Source organism: Calonectris borealis, chromosome 4, assembly GCF_964195595.1.
Source record: "Calonectris borealis chromosome 4, bCalBor7.hap1.2, whole genome shotgun sequence".
NCBI lineage: Eukaryota > Metazoa > Chordata > Aves > Procellariiformes > Procellariidae > Calonectris > Calonectris borealis.
The window spans coordinates 82,096,817-82,118,919 of record NC_134315.1 but is presented as its reverse complement, the minus strand read 5'-3'; the positions used below and the strand labels follow the sequence as shown (position 1 = coordinate 82,118,919).

General features: G+C 41.3%; 1 protein-coding gene across 4 annotated transcripts in view; it reads left to right on the top strand.

Moving 5' to 3' along the window:
• ANK2 (ankyrin 2) overlaps nucleotides 1-22,103 on the top strand; it is a 347,335-nt gene that overhangs the window by 195,667 nt on the left and 129,565 nt on the right. For all 4 annotated transcript variants that reach the window (XM_075150301.1, XM_075150298.1, XM_075150300.1 and 1 more), the window contains 2 exons: nucleotides 8,604-8,702; nucleotides 10,188-10,286. In XM_075150301.1, coding sequence (XP_075006402.1) covers nucleotides 8,604-8,702; nucleotides 10,188-10,286 — 198 coding nt within the window. The remainder of the gene's footprint in view (nucleotides 1-8,603; nucleotides 8,703-10,187; nucleotides 10,287-22,103) is intronic.

Sequence of the window (22,103 nt, the reverse complement as noted above, 5' to 3'; positions counted from 1 at the left end):
GTCAGGTTCCATTTGTTGGCGGCACAGTTGATTCTGTTTGACTCCAAGAGTGGAAGAGCTGTGAAGAGGAAGAGTTCCTGGTAAAAAGATGCAGGGATTCAGGGAAGGTTTGGGAGCAGAGGAGAAGACTGAACATGCTGCCCTGACATACGTTGACTGTGCTTCTGTCTTGGCCAAGTGAATAACAACTATTAATGAAAGGTGTCATCGGTGTGGCATCCCTGGTTATACTCCCATATCCCTGCACATGACAATTTTAAGAAAAACTCCGGTGCTGTGGCTGCGTTTGGGAACACGATGAGCGTGCCTATGCTGTTAAAGGACCTGCCTCCCCGCTTTCGCCCCTGAGTCCTGGTTCCCTAATCATCCACGCTGTAGGTGTATTAATTGGCTCTCAGACTCCTCCTGGCATAAAGCAGTTGGTTTTCTCTGAGGTGAGACCTGGGAGCAGTTCAGGGGGTGTTCAGAGCGGGGACCACTCTCCTCGGGCAGCGGGGAAAGCCTGCGCTGGGGGTGCTGCTGCTCCTTATAGCCCCCCACTACATCCGAGCAAACCTCCATCCCGTAAGCCTTGTCTCAGGCCATGAGCCACATTGTGCACAACTGACTCGTGGCGAATTGAAAAAAAAAATCCCTTTTCTTTAATAGCCTGTGGTCCACAATTCATGTTATTTCAGGAAAGAGGAGTTTGGGGTGCGGGGAATAGTTTTTTCAAAGGTTCTTGGTATTCTCAAGATCTCCAAGTCTTTAATTCTGTGGAAAATTAGCTATGTGTTCAGTTTTAAAACTGCATTTAAGACCTAATTAGTTTAAGTATGCAGCTGAGTGCTAGTCTGAAGAAGGTTGTTTTCCTGAACTGGAGCTTTATACTATCCAAATGTTATCTATACCACCAAGAAAGCCTCCATAAAATTCCTTGCTCCTTTTCTGATACTTATATGCTGACATTCAGACTGGAAAAATGTCAAAACTAATTAAAAAACCCCACCATTGTGGCCACTATTTATTTTTGAAAAAAGAGTAGCTGGAAGAATAAGAAATGAAATAATCTAAGATATTTTGAGACATCACCTTCCCTGCTGAAGAAAAGCTGCAGATGATTGACGTAGGCTTGTGTCAAATGGAAGTCAGGACACAAAAGCGAGAGCAGTTCTGTTGTCTGTGCCAAGGAATTTAATGATGAGCAGGATAAGAACGGGGGCTTTCCATGTGCTGCTTATTGAAAACATATAGAAAGAATCTTGTCTTCCTGGCTAGAAGAAAGTTTCCATTAAGAGACCTACTGTCAAGAAAAACTTGCCGAGTTATATGGGACACAACCTGGCGAACTTCAAGTTCCCCAGTTAGGAGAGAGTAAATCTAGACTCAAGTTCTTCTATTCAGATAGATCCAGCCAATTTTATATCTTGATTATACCAATATTAACAAAAAGGATCACCACCAGGACAGAGCACAGTTAATATCATAATCACTTGGAAGTATCACAAGTTTGTTTTTTTCCAGTGTTCGTATTCTCTTGCTTGCTACGAGAGGAATATGACGAGGGTTGCTGCAGATTTATCTCCTGTGGGAAGTGCTTCCCGCCTGCAGCTGGCTGGCGAAGCTCCTCTTGCACTGTAGAGGTGAAATCAGAGCCAGATGAATGCAAACATCAGAATAGATGCTGCGTAATTTCTTAGTGGCTTGAAATAGATAAAGCGTTCCTGGATGATAGATGGCAACGCCACCAGCTTTCAGAATCTGTGGGTTTGCGCTGTGGTGAAGATCAAAGCTGGACTTATACCTGCGCTTACTAGGGTAAAAAAAAGCGGTGACTAGTGCACAAAACAGAAAAATCCCATACTGACATGATTTAATTAAGTAATTTTACCTGACATCTGGGTTGAGTTAACTCAGGAATTTTCTAGACTGTATGAAGTGTTTTGAGCTCTTAACAAACAGTACAAAAAAACCCCACTTAAATAACCCCTTCAGATCTAGGAATAAAATTCATCTCTGATTTGGCTTGTCTCAGCCCTGTTAGCCAGGAAAAACGTCTCTCTGTGCACTGGCTAATCCGTTTCCCTGAAGACGTTGATTACTCCATGGGAGTTCCCAGGGACCAAGAATGAACCGAGATGGGCACCGTGAGCCTGACCTCTGAGCCTTCCCCACCCGTTGAGCACAAACCGGCACTTCAGCTTCTTGCAAACTCCGATTCTGGTGCCACGTGAAATTGCTCACAAAGCTTTTTCATAACCGAGACCCTCAGCTTCTATCAATTAAGCGTCACTGGGGTATTGTAAATTTTATCAGGAGTGGGAGCAGGCTCCTCTTCTAGAGGTTAGGGGATCGTGAATAAGCCATGGCAGCTGCTCCTGCGGCCTTAGAGTTATTCCTTCTCCTCCAAGGGCTCTGAACGGGCTGGCTGCGTGGTTGTGTTCCAGCTGTCGAAGGGGAAAAGCTAACGCTCTCTGTGCAAAACACAGGGGAAGTATTTTATTTTTAAGAGTGAGCTCTTTCAAAAATGAAGCTTTGTATAGGCAGGGTTTTTTTTCTCAGTATAATGCCATTTTTAGATTAGATCCCATCTCAGAAAACAGTACGTTAAGAGTAAGCTTTTCTGAACAGAGATAACATAAGAAGATGCTTTCTTCAGTTTTAGCATTTGTTTCTCAGATCCTAAGGTTTCAAAGAGATCTGTCTTTATAGATAATCAAAGTATTTCCCCAATTTAACTGTTTCCAAAATCTGATGGAACTTAATGTTTCTGGGTATACTGAATACAGGGATTAGTTACAGTTATTAATCTAGTTATATAGTTAATAATCGTTATTATTTAATTATGCTTTGTTGAATGCTACCTTCATATCAATTATTATGGAATTGCTTACTTTACTTTGAATTCAAGCACCATCATCTATTCTGAAAATCATAAATAATTTCTATTTGTTTATTTCTGGAGAGAGTTAGAAGTGTCAGGGGACAAAATTCCCCTGTTCTAAAAACAGACCCTTTAAAACAATCTAATTACTGGTATTTTATAGGATGAAAAACTGATAGCCATTGGAAATCTCTTGATTCCTTTGAAGCTATTTTCCTTATGTTACAAGTGTGGTTATTTTAGGACGTGGTTGCTATTTCTAGTTATTGTGGCAAGAAAAAACAACTTGCTTCTGAATCAATGTTCAAAATGTTGACTAGCGAACTGAACTTTAAGTTTACCGTATGCATTTGTGCAGCCCGTAGTTCTAGCAGAAGTTAGACCCCAAAAATCTGACCCGTCGAAGGGTTCGTCAGCCGCCTGCTGTGTTTTGAAACAGAATTGGTAATCCAAAAGGCAACGTAAAGTAACGTTTCCCCCTCTTGTCTTTGGAGGCTTGTCGGTTTTCGTGGTGATAGAGTTACTTTCTTGGAAGGAAAAATTTGATGGAATTTGGCATTTGTTTTGAAGAAGTCTTCTGTATTCACAAGGAATGTATGTGAAGTCTGATCCCTTGAACAGAACGAGATTCAAATATTAGGTAGTTTTGGGGGGCCTCCAGCTCCAAGGCTCTTAAAAACGTAGATCTGTTTGGCTTTTGCTCGCCCTTTGTTGGCTTCTTTATAATTTGATTAGTGCCTTTATTGCTTCAGTTAGAGTGAGACAGAGCACCAGCTATTAATGACTCCCTCCTTTAATCCGCATGGAAAGCAGCTAACGCTGCCCGTAGCGCTGACTATAGACGGAGGTAGCACTGTAGTCATGATGAGGTCAGCAGTGTCACATGTTGATGTCACTCAGTAGGTTAATTCATTTTCGTGAATTCATGGGCTATAAAGCAACATAAAGGGAGAATGTTCATAATCTGAAACGATTTTTCTTTTTTCAACCGTCCACTTGATTTCTTTGTGATATTTTTGGGAAAAACGTCAACAAACCTTCGGACTTGAGGAGGCCGTCCCCAGCTCTCTAACGTCCTCTTTCCCAAATCCTTCTTGAAAAAAAGGGCTTGACCACATGCACTTTTTACTTCCCCAAGAGATTTATTCAGAGGAGAGAATTCGCAGCAACCTTAGACTGACGTCTATTAAAGAGAAGGAGAAAAGTATTTGGCTTTAACAAAGACTACGATACTGCTTTTTAGTCTCAGCCTCTACTGGTGTGTGCAGATGCCTTCTTAACTCTGGCAAAACATGTCAAGGAGTTAGCACGGCCATGCCGTTAGTCACAATAGCTTTTTAATTTTCATTGTGTTTGTAACTTGTGCTTTACCATTGGCCTGTTAGCATACGTATAAGCCTGTGAACACAGCATCAGGGGGAAGAACTTGGTAAAAGCGCATTGCATTTCACGCTTCAAGAGAATGTCTCAGAGAATGATCTTAGAGGTCTTTTCTAACCTTAATGATTCTATGATTCTATGTCAAAACACTAAAAAAATAGATTTTTGTGTTGTTTTATTTTTGTTGACCTTCATGATGTTTTTTCTGTAAGTTGCTTAAATGCCATTCTAACCTTGTGTGGCAAAGGCAAGAGTAATTAGAAACTGAAATGTTGGCAAACCTTCCTGGAAAGGGTTGCATCCCAACTGCCATCAGAGGCGATGGGAGTTATAAGGGGTCAGACTCTTAGCATAAAGGAAAGAAGAGGGTTAATTTTGTTAATATACATTCTCGCTTCCTAATGCTCTTGAAGATATTAAGTACTTAATGAATGCCTTCAAATGGAAGTAAACTTCAGGGAAGTAAGAATCACTATATTTAACAAAGGTGGTTTTCTTTAGTGCCAAGACCATTATATACTGAAATAACGCAAGCAAATACTCAATTTGTATAAAGAATTTTTCCCCACTCCCTTCAAACACTTTCTTTCCCCCATCTATACATTTTTATGTTCCTTGTACTTCTCGCTAAGTCTCACCGGCAGAAGGTGAGTAAAGCTTTCTAGGACTACCAGGTTATCATCTATACTCCTCACAGCTGAGCTTTAGGGGAGGATGTAAAAGCTCGCGCTGTGCCCCCATTGCAGCTTTGGTGTGCAGCTTGTCAGTGAAGTTGCAGTAACGCCAGACAACTGCTGGGGCTGTATTTTGTCTTTTTAAAAGTCAGTACCGCCGCAGAAGGGAGCGACCCTTGGCTTGGTGGTCACGCTGCCGTGCCGTGCTCTCCCCTGCGCTGGCAGAAGCACGTGTGCGGCCTCGCACCGAGCGGCGGAGGGACCTGACGTTGGGGGAAGGTGGCTGGGGATAGAAACGAGCAGAGGAGAGGACAGGAGAAGCAGAAGCGCTTCTGGTAGCAGTGCTGACTTCGCTGCTTTAAAATGTTCTTTGAACTCTCGGTTGGTCTGATGCTCTGCCGAGAAGTTGCCTTTCCGATGGGACAGTTTGCTTTGGCATAACAGGGTTAAGCAGGAATACTATAAGCCACCATGGCTGTTGGACCTAACAGCCAGGTGGGTGATGTCCCAGGAGGAGTAAATGGCACAACAGGATTGACGCTGAACTGGGCAGCGGCTGAAGAACTTCCATTCCATGAGGAGCACTCCATGAGGCAACTGGCAGAAGGACCGTGGACTTCCTTGGGTGATTTTCAGACAATAGCAGTGATTCTTAGTGCCTGTCTTACGGAAAAAAAGTGACTGACTTTCGATCGGCTCAGAAAAGATTGGTGATTTCTGTGACGTACAAGAAATCTGTGGGCTTTTCTGGTGTGGTGAAAATATGCCGGGTGACACTATGGTAAGTGCTGTGAGCAGAAGTGGTCTGTGTGCACGTTCGTAGCACTCCACGGGATACAGAACGCCTCTAGCTCAGAGGTGGAGGAGAAAAAGAACTGAGGGAAATGAGCTCTGCAGGGAAACACTTGAAGAACCAAGCTTGGAAGGCTTAGTATTATGTTCTTTCATGAGAGTTAGAGTTACAAATGAGCCTCTAAAAGAAAGGGAGTTATGGTATACGTATGCTTTGTGGGGAGGAGCGGTCCCTATGCTGTACAGTTTTGCTTAGCAGACAACTAATTTCATCTTCCCCCCCCGCCCCCCAACTTTTTGGTAGGCATGGGAGAGAAAAAGGGAAGCGTCAGAAACCGTTGTTGTTCTGAAATACAAGAATCCAGTTGAGAGGAACGGAGGAGTTGGGTTGATTAAATCTGAGCTTCCGTCATCGTAAGGAGCAGGGATCAGCCATGTGGGCTGGGAAATAATTACAGCGTTGGTTCTGATGGTGGAGGAACAAAGCTTGCTTTAAGGCTTCAGCCGCGCCGGCCCTCAACATCTACAGTGCAGGGCTGGCTTCTGCTACTGCTCGCCCCGGCTTACTTTATTGAAGGAATTATGGAATTTGAGTGTGTACAGTGGGAACTGCATTTAGGCTATAGTTTCTTTCTGTAACCTTTTTACCGGCCCTCATGTATTCATTTGGCTTATGTTTTAATGAATAAAAAAAGTCATACGTTGCGAAGAAACTCACATCATCTATGCAGCAGTATTAGCTACCAGCTGCTTAATGTGGTATCATTAGATATGTGTCTTAGAGGTGCGAACACAGGTATTTTAAGAGATTGCTACTCATTAAGCACCGGGACGAGCCTTGCTTTCTTCACACTTTGGCACATGGTGAACTAAAAAAGAAGCTTGCCCTCAACTTTTTGCATCCAGAGGCGTGTGTGGGCCATGCCACGTTGCGGTTTCTGTGCTGCTTGTGGCCTTCAGTCCGCTCGCAAAGAGGGGAAAAGGTTAATAACGTGTCATAGCAATACATCAGCTTCTTACAACTGTAAGGAGTCAAAGTTACCATTCATACTCTCATAGAAAGTGTTGATGACTGAATCGGTGAGATTAGATACGAGAAGAGGTCTCTGTTCTCAAACAATGAGAAGAACACTCTGTGTTTCCCCACAAAATACTATTTCAAAGCTTTCAACCACTGTAGGTAGTAATTGTGGTTATTGAATACTCAGCTGAGCTTAAAAAACTGGGAAGATTAGAGCTTTCTGAAATGCTTTCAGCCTGCAAAAAATTCACTGACGTGTACAGTGATCCTCATCTTGATAATTATGGTCAACCTCCCCATGAAATTTTGGCTAAGACTTTTTCCTTGATCCAGAGCACGGCACTACCGGCACCCCTGGGCTCTGCAGCTCAGTAGTAAGAGTGTAATAAGGAATACGGAAGATCTGGTTGCTGCTGCTTTACTCGCATAATAGGATTTGAAACCACATTTCTCATTAACGTTTCCTAACTGCCAGGCTGCGTAAGGGCATTCTTCTTCTTTTGGCAGCTTGTGAATGTAGCCTTCCTTCAGTTCCTTGGCTTTTTTCATAGTTGCGCTGCTGAATTTGACCACAGAATCTGCCTGTGCTGCTTACATGACTGTCGAATTAAGTGGAGTTACTTCAGAAATGCGTTTGGATTGCTGTGTCTGCAGCCATTGGACCCACTCCCATTAAATGCCTCCTGTCAAGTGCTAAGTGCTTTAAAATCCTGCTGGGAATTACAAGCTTGAACTGCCTCTGTGGATGGACAAATAAAAGAGCAGAAAGCTGCCTGTTTATTTTGCAATTTAAATGACTATGAACTGCTTAGAGACAAGTAAAGTGATAAAAATTACAGAGTGCTAAACTCGCTGCAAGTTACTCCGATACCTGAGTATCGCTTATGATGCTTGCAATATGGAGAAGAGCAGAATGCCTGAGGGCAGTGGCAGTATCTGTTGCTGTCACCTGCCTGATGTACCATGAAAAATACCGTAGGATTGTGAAAAATAGGTTGGCAGTTCAGTTACAATAGACTGTCGCTTTATATTTTTTGCCTTGGGTGGAATAGGGATAGTAGGAAGAGGAAGATACAGTTTCCATGGCTGGAATTTATAAAAGATTAAGTATCCTATTGCTATTTAATGCGAAAAGGATTTAGATGCTAACTTTCTTAGGTTGCTTTTTTTGAAAATCCTAGCTCTTATTTCATTAATTTCCTTTTCCTTTTTGAATGAGGTTACAAAACCTCAAAGTTTAGTGAAGACTTGCTCATCAGAAGCCGGCAGAGGTGCTAAGCCAAGGACGAATATAATTTGCGAGCCACATGTAACCGACAACCATTTTGGTCTTCTTGTGCCTTTGGTTTTCTGTTTGATACCAGTTATCCCAAAGGAGAGGAGGGGAGTCCAGGGTTCAGGACAGCTATATCAGCCCGGAATAATCCTGATTGAATAGACACATCCTGTGTAAATTCGGCTAAGCCCTGTGATTTCTCTGTGCCGATAATACCTCAGCGGGACTAGATAAGGTTACAGTAAAGAGAAGGCAGATATGCACTCAAATTTTGAAATAATGGGCTCCACGGAGACACCCAAGGTAGTAGTCTGGGGAAATGCGAAACTATCGGAAAGGAAGGACTCTCTGATGGATACTTGCAAAATACGGTTTGTTTTGATGTCTTTGTTGCTATGAGAAAAAAGTTATGGGAGAAGTTTGTCACACAGTGCCTTGGCTTAACTAGCCCAGTCCAAAATATCTGACTTATGTAGACAGTCAGCTAAGAGATGTAATAGTATTCCAGCTACTAATCTTCTTCTTACACCAGGGTAAGGTAGGAATGTGTATCTTCAGAGCTGATGTTTGTAATTGATATGGCTCTTGTGCTTACAGAATGGACTCAATGCTCTGCACCTGGCGGCTAAAGAAGGCCATGTGGGACTGGTACAAGAATTATTGGAAAGAGGGTCGGCTGTGGATTCTGCCACTAAGGTAATTCATGCATGTCTGTAAGGTTATTCACAAAAAGTCAAATACGTTGGAGAAATTCAGAAAAAAAAAATGATTAAAGTACAAAATAAGATAATATAAATACCTCACCGATATTTAAAATGTTATTTCTATTATGGCCTGCGAGTCTATGTTCTTTGCTGGATGAAGCTCATCGGTAGTAAATGACGAGGGAAAGATTATTGTTTGTACTATCTGTTTGCAGGGGAAGCATAACAAGGTTTTAGCAATGCCAGATTCTTCGTTATTTCCAATGACTGGTCCCCATTATGGAGAGAGTGAATATAGCTCAAAATAGTAGATTTTTTTCAAATCTGTGAAAATTGGTCAATGACTGTATCCTATCCAGAGCCTTTTCACTCAAGGGCACAACAGAAAAAACACCTGTGCGATAATTTGTTTTGCCTTCAGCCTTTCCACGGGCAGGCAGATGCGTGCGTCCAGAACATTCACTCCGCGTGGGTTTTGTCTGTGGGTGGTAAATCCCTTGTGATGGGCCAGATGTTGGCTTGAACGATGTAACGTTTGACTCCTAGTGTCTAGGTTGGCTGGCTACGCTCAGCCTTTGCGTTCAGTTGCCACCGCTGTGTCCCTGTGGGTCTCTTATTTTTTGCGATTTCTGATGCACGGGATCTCCATCCAGGTTAATGCTTGGTCCTCAGCTCAGAGCGCTTCTTGCTGAACTTGTGATTTCCATCATTGATGGAAAAACAGAAGTTCCCTCCTTCAAAAACATCTTTAAGTCAACCCTCAGTGAAGCTGTTGGTAGAACCACCGGGTTCGAGATAGGACTTTGGGGTTTTGTTCTGGTTTTATGAGCCTTGTTTGTTTATTAAAGCCGTTTAAATACTGCTCTTGGGATGAGAGATTGGCCTGGAAGAAATACAAGGCTCTTACAAAAGCAGTGGTCTGCTGCACTGCTGCTGTTTTGTGAGAGATTATTTCTATTGGGCAGTGCATCTCCTAACTTAAAGTTAACACCTTTCAAAAATACGCATTTTAGTTTTATGCCAATTAGAGAAGAGAAAAAAAGGTGCGTTCAAAAGGTTGGTTTCTGTTACTTAACAGTCAGATCTTCCTTTTGGGTCTTGTACTGGGAAATCTCATTTTACATGTGATTCGCAGCCTGAGTTTTAGGACTCCTAGATTTCAGCTACTTTCTACAGGGCATGATCTCTGGACCCAAACGAAAAAACCTCTTAGCCCATACTAAACTTTACCTAGAAGTTTGTCCCATGCCCCAATCACCTTCTGTAATTTCACTCAAAAGTTATGTTAGGATATTACACAACGACTCAAGAAATCTTCATGGCTGCAACTACTGGTTCTATCCCCCGTGGTGTTTATGGAACATCATGGAACTGTAAGGTAAAAGTGTACTCAAAAAATGAATGTTATAAAGAACTGCTGGCTGAAATTATTCCTATAGAAGGGTAATGTCTTTCATTTTTTCCCTCCCTATAACAGAAAGGGAATACAGCCCTGCACATTGCATCCTTAGCAGGACAAGCTGAAGTTGTCAAGGTTCTGGTTAAGGAAGGAGCCAATATTAATGCACAGTCTCAGGTATGGTGCTATTTTCCCTTTTCTCTTCTAAAAGCTATTTGGTGAAATTTTGTAAGATAGATCTGAGATGTTAGGCAGTGATTCCAAACATCCAAGCCTGACAAATCAATCAAATGGAGGCTTGCGTAGCATTCAATGGTAAGTAAAATAAAAGTAAATAACAAATTGAAGTCATTTTATACTCGCCGTGTGATACGGGAACTGTCGTTGTTGATTGAAATCTTTTAGGAATTCCTAGTGTGCTTTAATAAATTGTTTCAGAAATTTTTCAAAGTGTAGAAATATTACTTCATATGTTTGAGTTGAATTTGGTGAGCAGTTAGGAAGAAGGTAATTTCTTAGGGACTTGATTTATAGAATTGCTTTTCATGGTTATTTGTTGGCTAAAAATTTGCAGATAACTTATTCCAGGCTTCTGAACTCATTCTTTATGTGATCAGAAAGAATTTAAATCAAAAGTTTGGAACGTACATTTAAATAGGGGAAATTCACTTTGTCCTGGCTGGCAAACTGTAAAAAGAGCCCTGCTATTTCCACCGGCATGAAGCTTGTCTGCTTTTCCAAAACGTACCAGAGAACGTGGTGATGTTGCAGAGGTGTTCCTCTTTTAGCAATAGGAATAAATAGCAATTTATCAAATAAATAATTTAATGTTTGTAAATGCTACCTTAACTATGGCAACTGGCTGTAGCTATGAAGAACTGAACAGATGGTATAGATGAGGACTATATATGATAAAGAAACTGCATCCTTCTGAAACATCTACTCAGCGTGTGAGATTCTCAAAGTAAATCATCGAGCTAATGAACAGTGTTCAAATTGAGTCCTAGTGCGTCATTCAATGACCACAAATGCCACTTTTGCAGAATGGTGTAAGCTAAGATGATGAGAAAAACAAGTCACGCTTCAGGGGTAGATTAATTTCAAATTAAACTTTCCTAGCACTCGCTGTCTGTAGGCAAGATAATGGCCCTCAGCTCAATCTTGCTGGGATACGTGAGCAGAACAAGAAGAGTGATCTGATTTAACAGTGCAGCTAGGAGCTGCCCTTGGTTGGACTCGATGATCTTAGAGGTCTTTTCCAACCTTAATGATTCTATGATTCTACCTTGGTTGAAGAGAGTTTTGGGACGCGTAGCTGGGCCTGCGTGAGATGCTTTTCTCAATCCTCTTCTGTAGCGCGTTCCCTGATCATTAGGAACGCAGACAAGTTTGTAAAAGGTTTGGATTTGTTAGAGTCCATCCGAAGTCTGCCTAGCTCCACATCTTGCTTGCCCAGACCTGGGAAACTGGAGGTTTTTTTGCTGTTTGATGTTGCAAACTTATAATGGACAGTGTAAAGTAAGCAGAGAGCAGGAGATGGATGAATAGGTTTATAAAATGAATAGGTTTGTCTGTACCTTCATTACATTTTGAGACAAGAGAGAGAAATTGAAAAGATCTTTAAGCTGCCCGACTCCAAGATTTTTTAAAATATTTTCGTTATTATGCTTTTTGCCCCAAAGCGACTGCTAAAGAGCTCTTAGGACAACTGATCATCAATTACTCCCCATGCTCTACTTCCGTTAAAGATGAGAAATATTGTAATTCCATTGCTCAAAAATTTAGCAAACTCCTTTCCTAATGACCTAACTGGATGATTTCTTCATACATTTATCAGCCTTTTCATGTGTATAAGAAGATAAAATAATGTCTTTAATGTTAGGATTTTGAGCATGGTAAGAGAAATAATTGTAAAAATGATACTCTTGTGAAGCATTATCCCTCAAAAAGTCTTCATAAAGGCTTTTCCTTATGCTGGAAAAAGAAATGAAGTTTTCTAAATTTAAAAATAAAAAAAAGTCCTGCCAGAATTGGAAGTTGTTTTCACAGGTATTATTTTATACACTGCTCTAGTTTTAAACACATTTATTGTTAGCACTGGATGTTCTGTGTAATGTGCACAGACCTGTTAACAGGCATTTGCTCCTTGAATTAATTGACTGAATCTGATGGAGGACGTTTTTTCCCCGGTACCCCTCACTGGTTGCCTCCGGACAGGATGAATTCAAACTGCTGTGATATATATGCCCTGGATTTGTGCCACGTTGTCTTAATTAAACAAGTCCCGTTGATTTGAACAGGAGGGCGAGTCCTTAATGCAGTGTGATCCAGCTGGGGGGGGGCTGTGGGTTTTTGGCACTCCCAGTGGAAGGTGTCCCTTTGTAGGGACCGCTCTGTCCTATGGTTTCCTGGGCACAGCACTGCCGCGAGCCCGACAGTAAACGGAGAGGGAGGCGCGTGAACTATATCTGCCTTCTTTTTGGTAACTGTTGAATGCACTTGGGTAGTATCGATTGATAGCGGTCAGCACTTTGAATGGTATTTGTGAGCGTTCACACACGTGTTCCCCTGTAGCCAGTAATTTGAATATGAATGAACAGATGTTGCCTATATGATGGGTGGGAAGGATGTATTTTTATTTTTTAGTCAGGGCTCCGAGCAGACTCCTAAGAATTTAGTTCTAATACTGATTTGCCAGAGGCTTCCCTTGGAAGATTAAATAAAAAAGTAATTTCTTTATGCCCCGTGAATGGAATGAGGATAATGAATGCTGCCTTTCTACTCAAGATTGCATTGACATGCTCAAGAATCACCTATGTCATAGAAAATAAATAAAGAAAAAAAAAAAAGGAGAAGAAAACCAGAAACTTCAAAATTAATGAAGAATAGACACTTGATTTGTGATAAAAGATTAAGAAAGACTCAAGGATACCTAACTACAGATGGTCAAAAAAGAAAAATATGAAGTCATATAGAAAAAGGAAAAGGGAATGATTCAACAGAATATGCTTGAATGCTCAAATATTAAGTTTTTTTGACAGGAAATGTGTCATTGATGAAAAGGTGGAGAGGAAAAAAAATCACATCAGGAAAGAGCTAAATTGAGAAAGTCAGAAATGAACAATAATACAAATTAAAGGTAAATTTGACTAAAGTGAGAAATTATGACTGAAATGTTCCGTTTTCTCTTTCTTACGTTTTCTCTCAATTCCATTTTTAGAAATAGATGCTATATTGTCGCTCTTAAATCTTTTAAGAACAGTTGTTGGTATTGAGGGTATATTACATCCTCTCCTTGGTATCTCTGTTATTTCACACTTTATTTTTTTTAGGCCCCTGCTAAATGCCATTTGTTGGTAGTATTTAGTGCCAGTGAAGTTACTCAGGTTGCTCCATAACTTCCTCTTTAAAGAACTCGGTATCTGTCAAGGTCATTCTCATTTCCAGTGATGACAATTTGCCATAGTGTCAAAATTTCTTCACTGATGATAAACTGGTGGATAAAAGAGTATTCTCAGCTCCAGCTTGTACAATTTATTGTTTTTCCTTTCCTTTTCTCCATCAAATTGCATAAAAACTCTGGCCTTTATCAAAACTTACCACCAGTGACAGCTGAAATACCATACTGATTTCCCAGTTGCTTGCAACAACAAAATAACAGAATTATCTCAGAAAATGCTATTAAAAACATCGTAAGCACTGAGATTACCAACCCCATCTGTGCTATCTGAGACTGTTAAGCATGCAGGACTTAGATTTTATGGATTTTGTTTTTCTATTAGATTGCTTTGCCCTTCAGTTTCACGTTGGCCTTCAGAGCTGCTGTTTTGTTCATCTTCCTCTTTTAAAAAGTCTGTTCCTTTTGAGCTAATCCGTCATCGCCGCTATTTTTAGAAAAAGCAATTTCTATTTTGATACAAAGCCTAATTGCACCGTGATTACTAATTGAATGACTCCATTTTCACCTGCGTGCGTATCATTTGAGAGCTGACATCTTCCTTGGAGTGCGTTTCAGGCAAATGCTGAAATGAGGGCAAACCCAGAAATGGCCAGAGAGATCTAGAAGTTGCTGGTCCTTTTTGGCACCCCTCCACCTCGAATTTGGCAAATGTGGCATTGTTTGGCTCAATTAGAATTGCCTTTTGCCACAAGTATTGCTGGAGAAAATATATTTATATAATGAGTATCTATAAAAGCGTCACTTGGTTGACTCTGCTCATAGTTCAGTGAGCAGATCTAGACACGCGTCATCAAGTAAAAAAATCAATTTCTGCAATTTCTTTTCTTGATTTGACAGTGATTTTTTTGGTCACGTGTACATCTGACCAAGCTGCACTCATTGATAACATAAAATCTCGTCTGGGGACTGGATGGTACAAACTATAATGTAAAGGGGGAACAGATCTCCTGGGGGTGGTCCAGGCTATTCCTTTGAGCTTTAATTAAATTTCCTTGCGGAGCAGAACAAGGTCATCCCATGGAATAATGTGATCTTCTGCAATGTGTGTTCACATGTGTGGGTGATCCTCTAGGTACTTCTGAATTGCAGTGGGGAATTCGGAAAAAGTCCTGGGGGGGCATAGAAATGTTTCATTACGCAGAACCATGGAAGTGGCATTGGCCATTCTCTCCCACCCACCCACCCACCCATCACACGCCTTCACGGAGCCCAGCGGTATCCTCCTTTCACAGCTGGATCACTTCTTTACCCCAAACCTGTTCTCAGTTGTTGCTTGTGCATTAGAACAGTTGTAATCTTCCTCTCAAAGAGTGTCTACTTCTGTGACATGTTAGGAATTCTTAGGCCAATCTCTGATCTTTTTTCCCAGATGGAAGAAGCGTCACCAGATTTAGTTGGTCCAACCCTTCCCTTTCATAAATTACCGTTTGTCTTTATTGCTTTCTCTTAAAGTCAGAGTGTATCATCTGACTCACGTATATCAGAGCTGTCTAATAACTGGAATATTAGCCCGCCAAATGTGACGATACCCCTACTGCAATAATCATAATAACTGAGTCTACCTGTGGACTGTTCCCTGCAGCAACGATGCTGAGCTGTTCGGACCACGCATACCTTAAGGAATGGATCCGTCCTGACCTTCCTCCATTCCCAACAAAGCCAAAAAATGTTAGGCTGGTGCGAAGAGTTGCACCTCCTAGGATGAGGTGATTGGACAAATGTCAAGTGATTGAGGTACAAAGAGCTGCGAAGTAAAAGACAAAATGTGATTCACTCCTGTTCAGTAACTGTAAGGGAACTATCATATCCGGGAGTCACCCAAGAAAGAAATGATTCTCTTAAATTTTCAAATTTCTGCAATGGAGTTTGGAGCAGAACATGTTCCCCGTAGGCCGCTAAGGTTGTGCTTTGACCACTGCTCCGTCTAGGGGCCCTCACCGAAGGAGGAGCTACCCTTTTAATCATCAGATTATTTAAAGTGACCCAGATACAGCAAGCAAGGATTAGATAAATCAGTCCTCCCCCAAGCTGATCTTGTTATTTAAAAGCCCTCTGGTTTCCTTTCCTCTATGTCCTTCTCTAAGCTCATTGCAAACACATGAGCCAAGAAATATTTTTGTTTAAATTTGCCCCCATTCTGGTTAGCGCTTCCTGTTTCAACACATCGGAGACGCGATCGTGACTGCGAGAGAATTCTTATCCGGACTGTTCATCAGATGGAAGCGATCCTTAGAGCGGCCCAAAATTTCCAACCTCCACATGCTTTCCCAAAAAATGAGCGGTAGGAGAGCTTGTGGAATGTCTGTACTCAGTGTTACCACAAAAGCAAAGGGAGGATTTATGTGATTCCGAGAGAAGCGATCAGCTTGGCTCTCTCGGGACGCCCTAGGATTTGCTTTACCAGAGATTGCTCTCCCCATGGTTTGTAAAGATAATCTTACCTTCAGAATGGAGCATATTTTGCAGAGTATTTGCTACTCCATTATGACAAAAGGTTTTAATTCCACCAACTGGGCTTTCTGCTTTTATGTCAGTATATTTAGAGAGCGGATTTTTAGTTGCTCTATATCAAGAGGAGTCACTTAGCTGCAGTTCATCATGGCTAATGTAATTAAGGATCAGGTCCGTTATCTCTTCACTGGAGGGGAAAAAAAAGGAAGAAATGCCTTCTGGAGGATTATATGGATTTTGAGAGCTGTAAACAAAAGTAATGCATTAAGAACAATGAAAGAACAGGTATATTTATTCATCCTGCCTTAATCTGGTCCAAGTTGCAGCTGCCTGTCTCTTCCAGTGATTATCAGTTAATGATAAACAATCCTGATTCCTGATCTTGAAGAACGATCTCGGGCAAGCACGGAAGCGGAGTTGAGCGGGATGCCTGGGCACGCGAGGCTGAAGCCGTGCTTACAGGTTGGCACAGAATTGCAGGGTGGGAACGTGAGATGGTGATTGTTAATATCGGCCCATTCATGTGGGACTTCCTCGTTTCCCCAAATAATTCATACAGTTAAAGGAAAAATAACCCCGTGAGGATGCCCGGTTTATGGTGTCACCTGCAGAAGCAGCAGCGTGGTGGTGTGGAGGTTTGGGACTGGTTGGCTGTCTCTCCAAAGCTGCTCTAAGGATCAGGAGCTCTTAAAGACCAAAGGAGAGTACTGAGCCAGTTTGATGTCTGTCTCCGGGATCCCAGCTGCAGCCATAAAATAACTTGAATGTGTCAGGATCTCAAACTGAAACAAACTGAAAATATTTACAACTTGGTCTTAGTCTGTGGTGTTAACTTGCAGTCTCTGGTAAAGTGCTATAAGGGACCAGTGGTCCAGGTTGAAAGATTCTAATTTGAACAAACAGTGGGTTTTTATCAGCTAATAATGTGAGACACGGCCTCTAATATTTATTTTTAAAATGCATAAACTTTAGGAGCCTGCAGGAAACCCACGTAGCAGCTGGCAGGGTAGGGGCTCACCAGACCGTGCCACGTTTCACCCCTGCTGTAATGACGCAGCCTGCGCCGATAAGAACCAGGCAGTGGGAATGTTATCCGCTTATATTTATGGGAGCATAGAGATAACTGAGTCACAACCAAATCAATACAAACATTTCATTTATAATTTTAGTGCAATATTGTCTGTCTTCCAGCCCTCAACCATAATACATAAACCAAATTGTTTTCGGTACTGCTTTTCCTTCACCATCTTTGGAAGGCAACCCCCAAATGCTGTTTTGGATGGCTGCCCGGAATTCAAACGCGAGGCTCTGCCCTGGCTAAGCTTTGGGGCCCTAGCCCGTGCCCAGTATCAAGGTTATGTTTTCTTGTGCATGACTAATCTATTCTCTTCCCATTACTCTCCATCAGCTCAGTTTCTATTACAGGTTCCCTCGTTGTAAAAATGACATTTCCGAGGCACAGAACATCTTCATTTCTGCCTGGCTGCGTTGCAGGCTCTGCTGGTGCTTTGCTGTTCTTGGGGAGAAAATCGTGATATTTGAAGCTGCTAAAATAGAACGTTTGCACTCTTTAAATTTGGCGTCTGAGCTAGGAAGTGACTTCTGGTAAAACAGACTTTCCAAGAGAGGGGTTCTTGTACCGGGGAGCAACAGGTGTCATATACATAGTGCTACAGTCGGAGTTCGGTGTGATCTCTCATGAATGAACTTACCAAGCTCATCACAAACCCAGACAGCATCGTTTATCCATAGGCTTTGTAATTATTGCAGTGGTGTAAGTATGGAGTGGAAAACACTATTTATATTACCAGGGAATTAGTGAGACAGCTGAAGGGGTGGTACTATTTTCACTGTAGGCTTCTGTGTCATGACATTTTTTTAATTTATTTATTACAAATCAATTTTATGATCTGTCATCTCAAACCAGTAAATACTCTTTCATTGGTTTGTTTGTTTAACCGTTTGGCCCAATAAAGCAGAATCACCGGCCTCCCTAAATCCAGTAATTCCGGCCTTTTTCCTAAATGCTTTTCTCAGCTTTAATCTTTACAGTCTATGGGACCCTGCGGGCTTCAGCATCTGCTGTGTGTAAGGAACGTAAGCATTGTCACCTAACTGGTTAGCTAACACTGGGTGGGGTTTCTACAGTAGGGCAGAATCCAGTAGCTCTCCCGTGCCCTTACGGATGTGCCGCTGTACATCGAATAATTCTATGCTCACAAATGCTTACATCTAATTTGTGGGTCGTCCTTTTTACTAGCACTTTCCAGCTCTGTTACAAAGGGAGATGATACCCCTGGAAAATGAACGTATGCTAGCGTGCTGCTCGTTTTGAAACATGGAGAGAAGAATCTGGTCAGAAAACATAAGGTGCTTTCATCAATACCAGAAATCCACAGTCTTTAGTTTAGCTGGTTGATGATGTATCCAAAAGATGTTTTCACTGCATCTCTCTCGTAATGTGGATATAGGACAAAACAAAAATCCCCTCCCTGAAGGTGCTGTCAGCATCCCAACAGTGCGGTCAGAGGGCAGGAGGACAGGAGGGGAAAAGAGTGCACCTTCTTCCTCAGTCTCTCAAGGTTGAGCCAGATGTGAAGCCGGAGCAAAACACTTCTCTCAGAAAAAGGAAAGAATCTTGAATTATGTTTCTCAAAGGCATAATCTGGTTTTTGCACTGGTGTGGGTTCAGCGCTTCTCCTTACGGTTGAAGTAGAACCAAACTCCCTGCTAGGGTCCCGAGGAGAACATGCAGGCGGATATCGAACTGTCTGCTGAGTATTGCAATGGTACATTTTACACAAATAGATCTTCTTATGATAAAGCACTTAAAGACAAAATCAAGCAGTATTCAGGTAGTACGTGTCACACCTCGGCAGCATTGATCTGAATGCTTGGTAGGCACTACAGGCTCGTTGGAGAAAAAAGTGCAGTAGTTTTCCAGGAGTTTTAGTTGTTTTCAACTTGTGAAAGCCTGCTAAAATACATCAGTTCAAATACAGTTGTTTACTAAAAAAAAAAACAAAACCAAAACCCACGGAAATGTTTTTTTAATGTATATAGTATTAAGCAGTTAATCAATATTTAGAGTTCCAGCTCTGTTAGTAAACATGTTATTTCTAAACCTCTTTAGTCATAGATGTAATAAAGGGTAGTTTCCTCCTATCCACCTTTGCGTTCTCGATTTCATGCCTGTCAGTTGAGAAAGATGGGCTCTTGATTCGAATATTCTCGATCTTTCTTTGGAGTAGCCCACTTCCCCTTGACTGAATGGCAAAATGAGACTCTTTAGGCACCTTAGATTTGGCAACTTAAAATGAAATGCTGTGAATTTCCCTTTAGCATATCTTCACAAATCTGACAATTGCATATTTGCTGTAGTAGTCCAAATATTTGTAGTAGTCCAAATATTTCTGAGATTTTTTTTCCTTGAAAAAGAATATGGATTATATGTTTGATTTATGGAAAATGTGTTTTAATGGAAAAGAAAGAGGAATGTGAATAATTGGTAAAGTTACTGCTAGATAAAACTTCCGGATTTTGATGTAAGCTAACCAAAAAAAGAAAAGAGACTTTTAAAAGTTAAAGTAGGTACCTTGATCCATCCTTAATTCACCCTTTTAGGCAGAGAATCTTTCCTGCTAAGATACAATCCTCTTATGAAGAGTTTATTTTTAGACTGGTTGAAAATAATGCCCTGGGCATAATGCACAACAAAGTTCCCAGGACTGTGATATTGTGGCTTCAATCAAGACGCGTGTTCTTAATTTAGCTCGCAGTGTTGCATTTATTTGTAACTCTCATATTTCATTGATTAAAATTAATTAATTGCTTGGATTGTTAGAGGATTTTTCACGGAATCACAGAATGCCTGAGGTTGGAAGGCACCTCTGGAGGTCGTTATCTCCAACGCCCTTGCTCAAGCAGGCTGCCCAGGACCACGTCCAGATGGCTTTTGGACATCTCCGAGGATGGAGACTCCACAGCCTCTTTCGGCAATGTGTGCCTCACAGTAATAAAAGTGTTCCCTGATGTTCTGAGGGACCCTCCTGTGTTTCAGTTTGTGCCCATTGCCCCTGGTCCTTTTCCTTCCCTGCATAACGTTCTCTTATTTGAGAGAGAATAGCCTTTGCTGGAGTGGTTATTTCCTCTCCTGTGGAGATTACTGGAGACTGAGATAAAGGGAAACAGCGAGTGAAAGTAGCGTTACCTTCTTTTAATTGTTAAGGTGAGATGTAGATGTCACTGGTTTAGGCTAATATCTGGAAAAATGGGGAAAACAGGGAGATGAATTGTCTGTCGCTGAATGAAGATTTAAATCAGGAACTTAGTATTCTTGTTGAAGTTGAGCAATATTCTGAAGAGTAGAAAAAATCCTGAATCAGTTAAAATCCTGAAACTTAAAAGCCTCAGAAATGATCACGATCTTACTTCATAAAATGATATATTAACACATGCCCATAAATCAGAAGATTTTATAATCTGTGTGAGCTGTTTCATGAGTAATCTGAGTTTGTCTCACCCTTGTCTCATTCTTATCTCATCCTTTGTGCCAATATCTGTTCCTTTTTGGGGCTGGCTTAAAGTCTAACGAGCAGAAAGACAAGGAGGCACTAGGAGGAAGGTAGAGCAATTTCACAAAGGCTTCTCTTAGGTTATGTTAAGGGCCGGGTCCTATGAAGGAAACTCTAGAGTGACCCAAAGAAAACTGAGTTTTTATGTGGGCAAAACTGGGGGGAGAAGGCTACCAAAACGCCAAACCAAAAACCTGTGCAGTGGGATGGAGAGGCAGAGGAGGCAACCGGTCTGGGTCAGGCAATCCGCTGATTGTGTTGACCTTCTGACTGGTAATTACATCCTGAAGAGTAAGTAGCAATGAGCATTTGCTGTATGTAGACAATTGCATTAGAAGTCAGTTGTCTTGTCTTCCCTGGTAATCTCAGTGATCTTCTAATAGAGTCTTAAACAGTTCTGGAGGCCCTTAAAATAAAATCGATATGTTCATCTAGGTTTACGTTAGCTATTTAATCACCGGATATGTTCCTAACTCTCAGGTGTCATCTTAAAAGAGGCAAACTGAGGGAAGAGATAATTATCTCTATTTTCTCTCTTTTCCTTATCAATATGACTATAGAGAGATATATATGGATATCCGGTATATAGATACTATAGGTATAGACTAGTACTAAAGGCCCCATCGTCACGGGCAAGCATGGGTAGGCTGGTCATTCAAAGGCGCGGGCTACTGATCAGAGTTGGAAGATGTGTGCTTCTGATCTTTGGGTACTGCATGCAAGGGTACGGTTCCTTGAAAGCCTGCCATAAAATAAAGCTCAACCAAGCTCTGTAACTGTTTGTCTGGTTTTCTAAATGCTCTAATAATCCCTCTGCTTCTCCAAACTGTGTTCTTCATTAGGGCTTGGGCAAAATTTCACGATTCGAATTCTGAGTCATATATAGACTTGCCAATTTGCATTAATAGCTTGAAGAATCATTGAGAGCTACTCATTTTCTCAAATTAGGAAGTAAATCAGTGAATGTAGTAGCAAGAATGGAGTATGAAATATACTCTATTTGTTTAGCGTTAATTTCTCATTATAACTTTATATGATAGCAGTAAACATCTTGCAATATACATTTGTAAGGATAATGAAATCCAAGTACTCTGTCCTCACTACAAATACTCTGATGAAATCATTGTTTGAAAATGAATGTTATATATCATTACAAAATCAATTTCTATTTTTCAGATGATGCACAAAATCTAAACATACTGACGTATGTTTAAACATAATACGTAACATAATTACACAGCCGGGCTTTCAGAAAAAGCAAAATAAAGAGCATATCTCCTTTTCCAGGTCACTTTTATACACCGCAGTCGGTGTTTTTACTTTAATTCTGGACTGTGTTTGTACAGTATGGGATCATAAGCTGAAGAAAAATGTATTGAAATAAAGATTCCCCACCCCTGGCCCAATAAACCCTCTGTATCCCATTCCACGTGCTAAAACAAGGGGAGGAGGGGTCAGCCTCCTTTGCAGTACGTCCATGGAGAATCGTTAACCAGAATGTCGTGGATT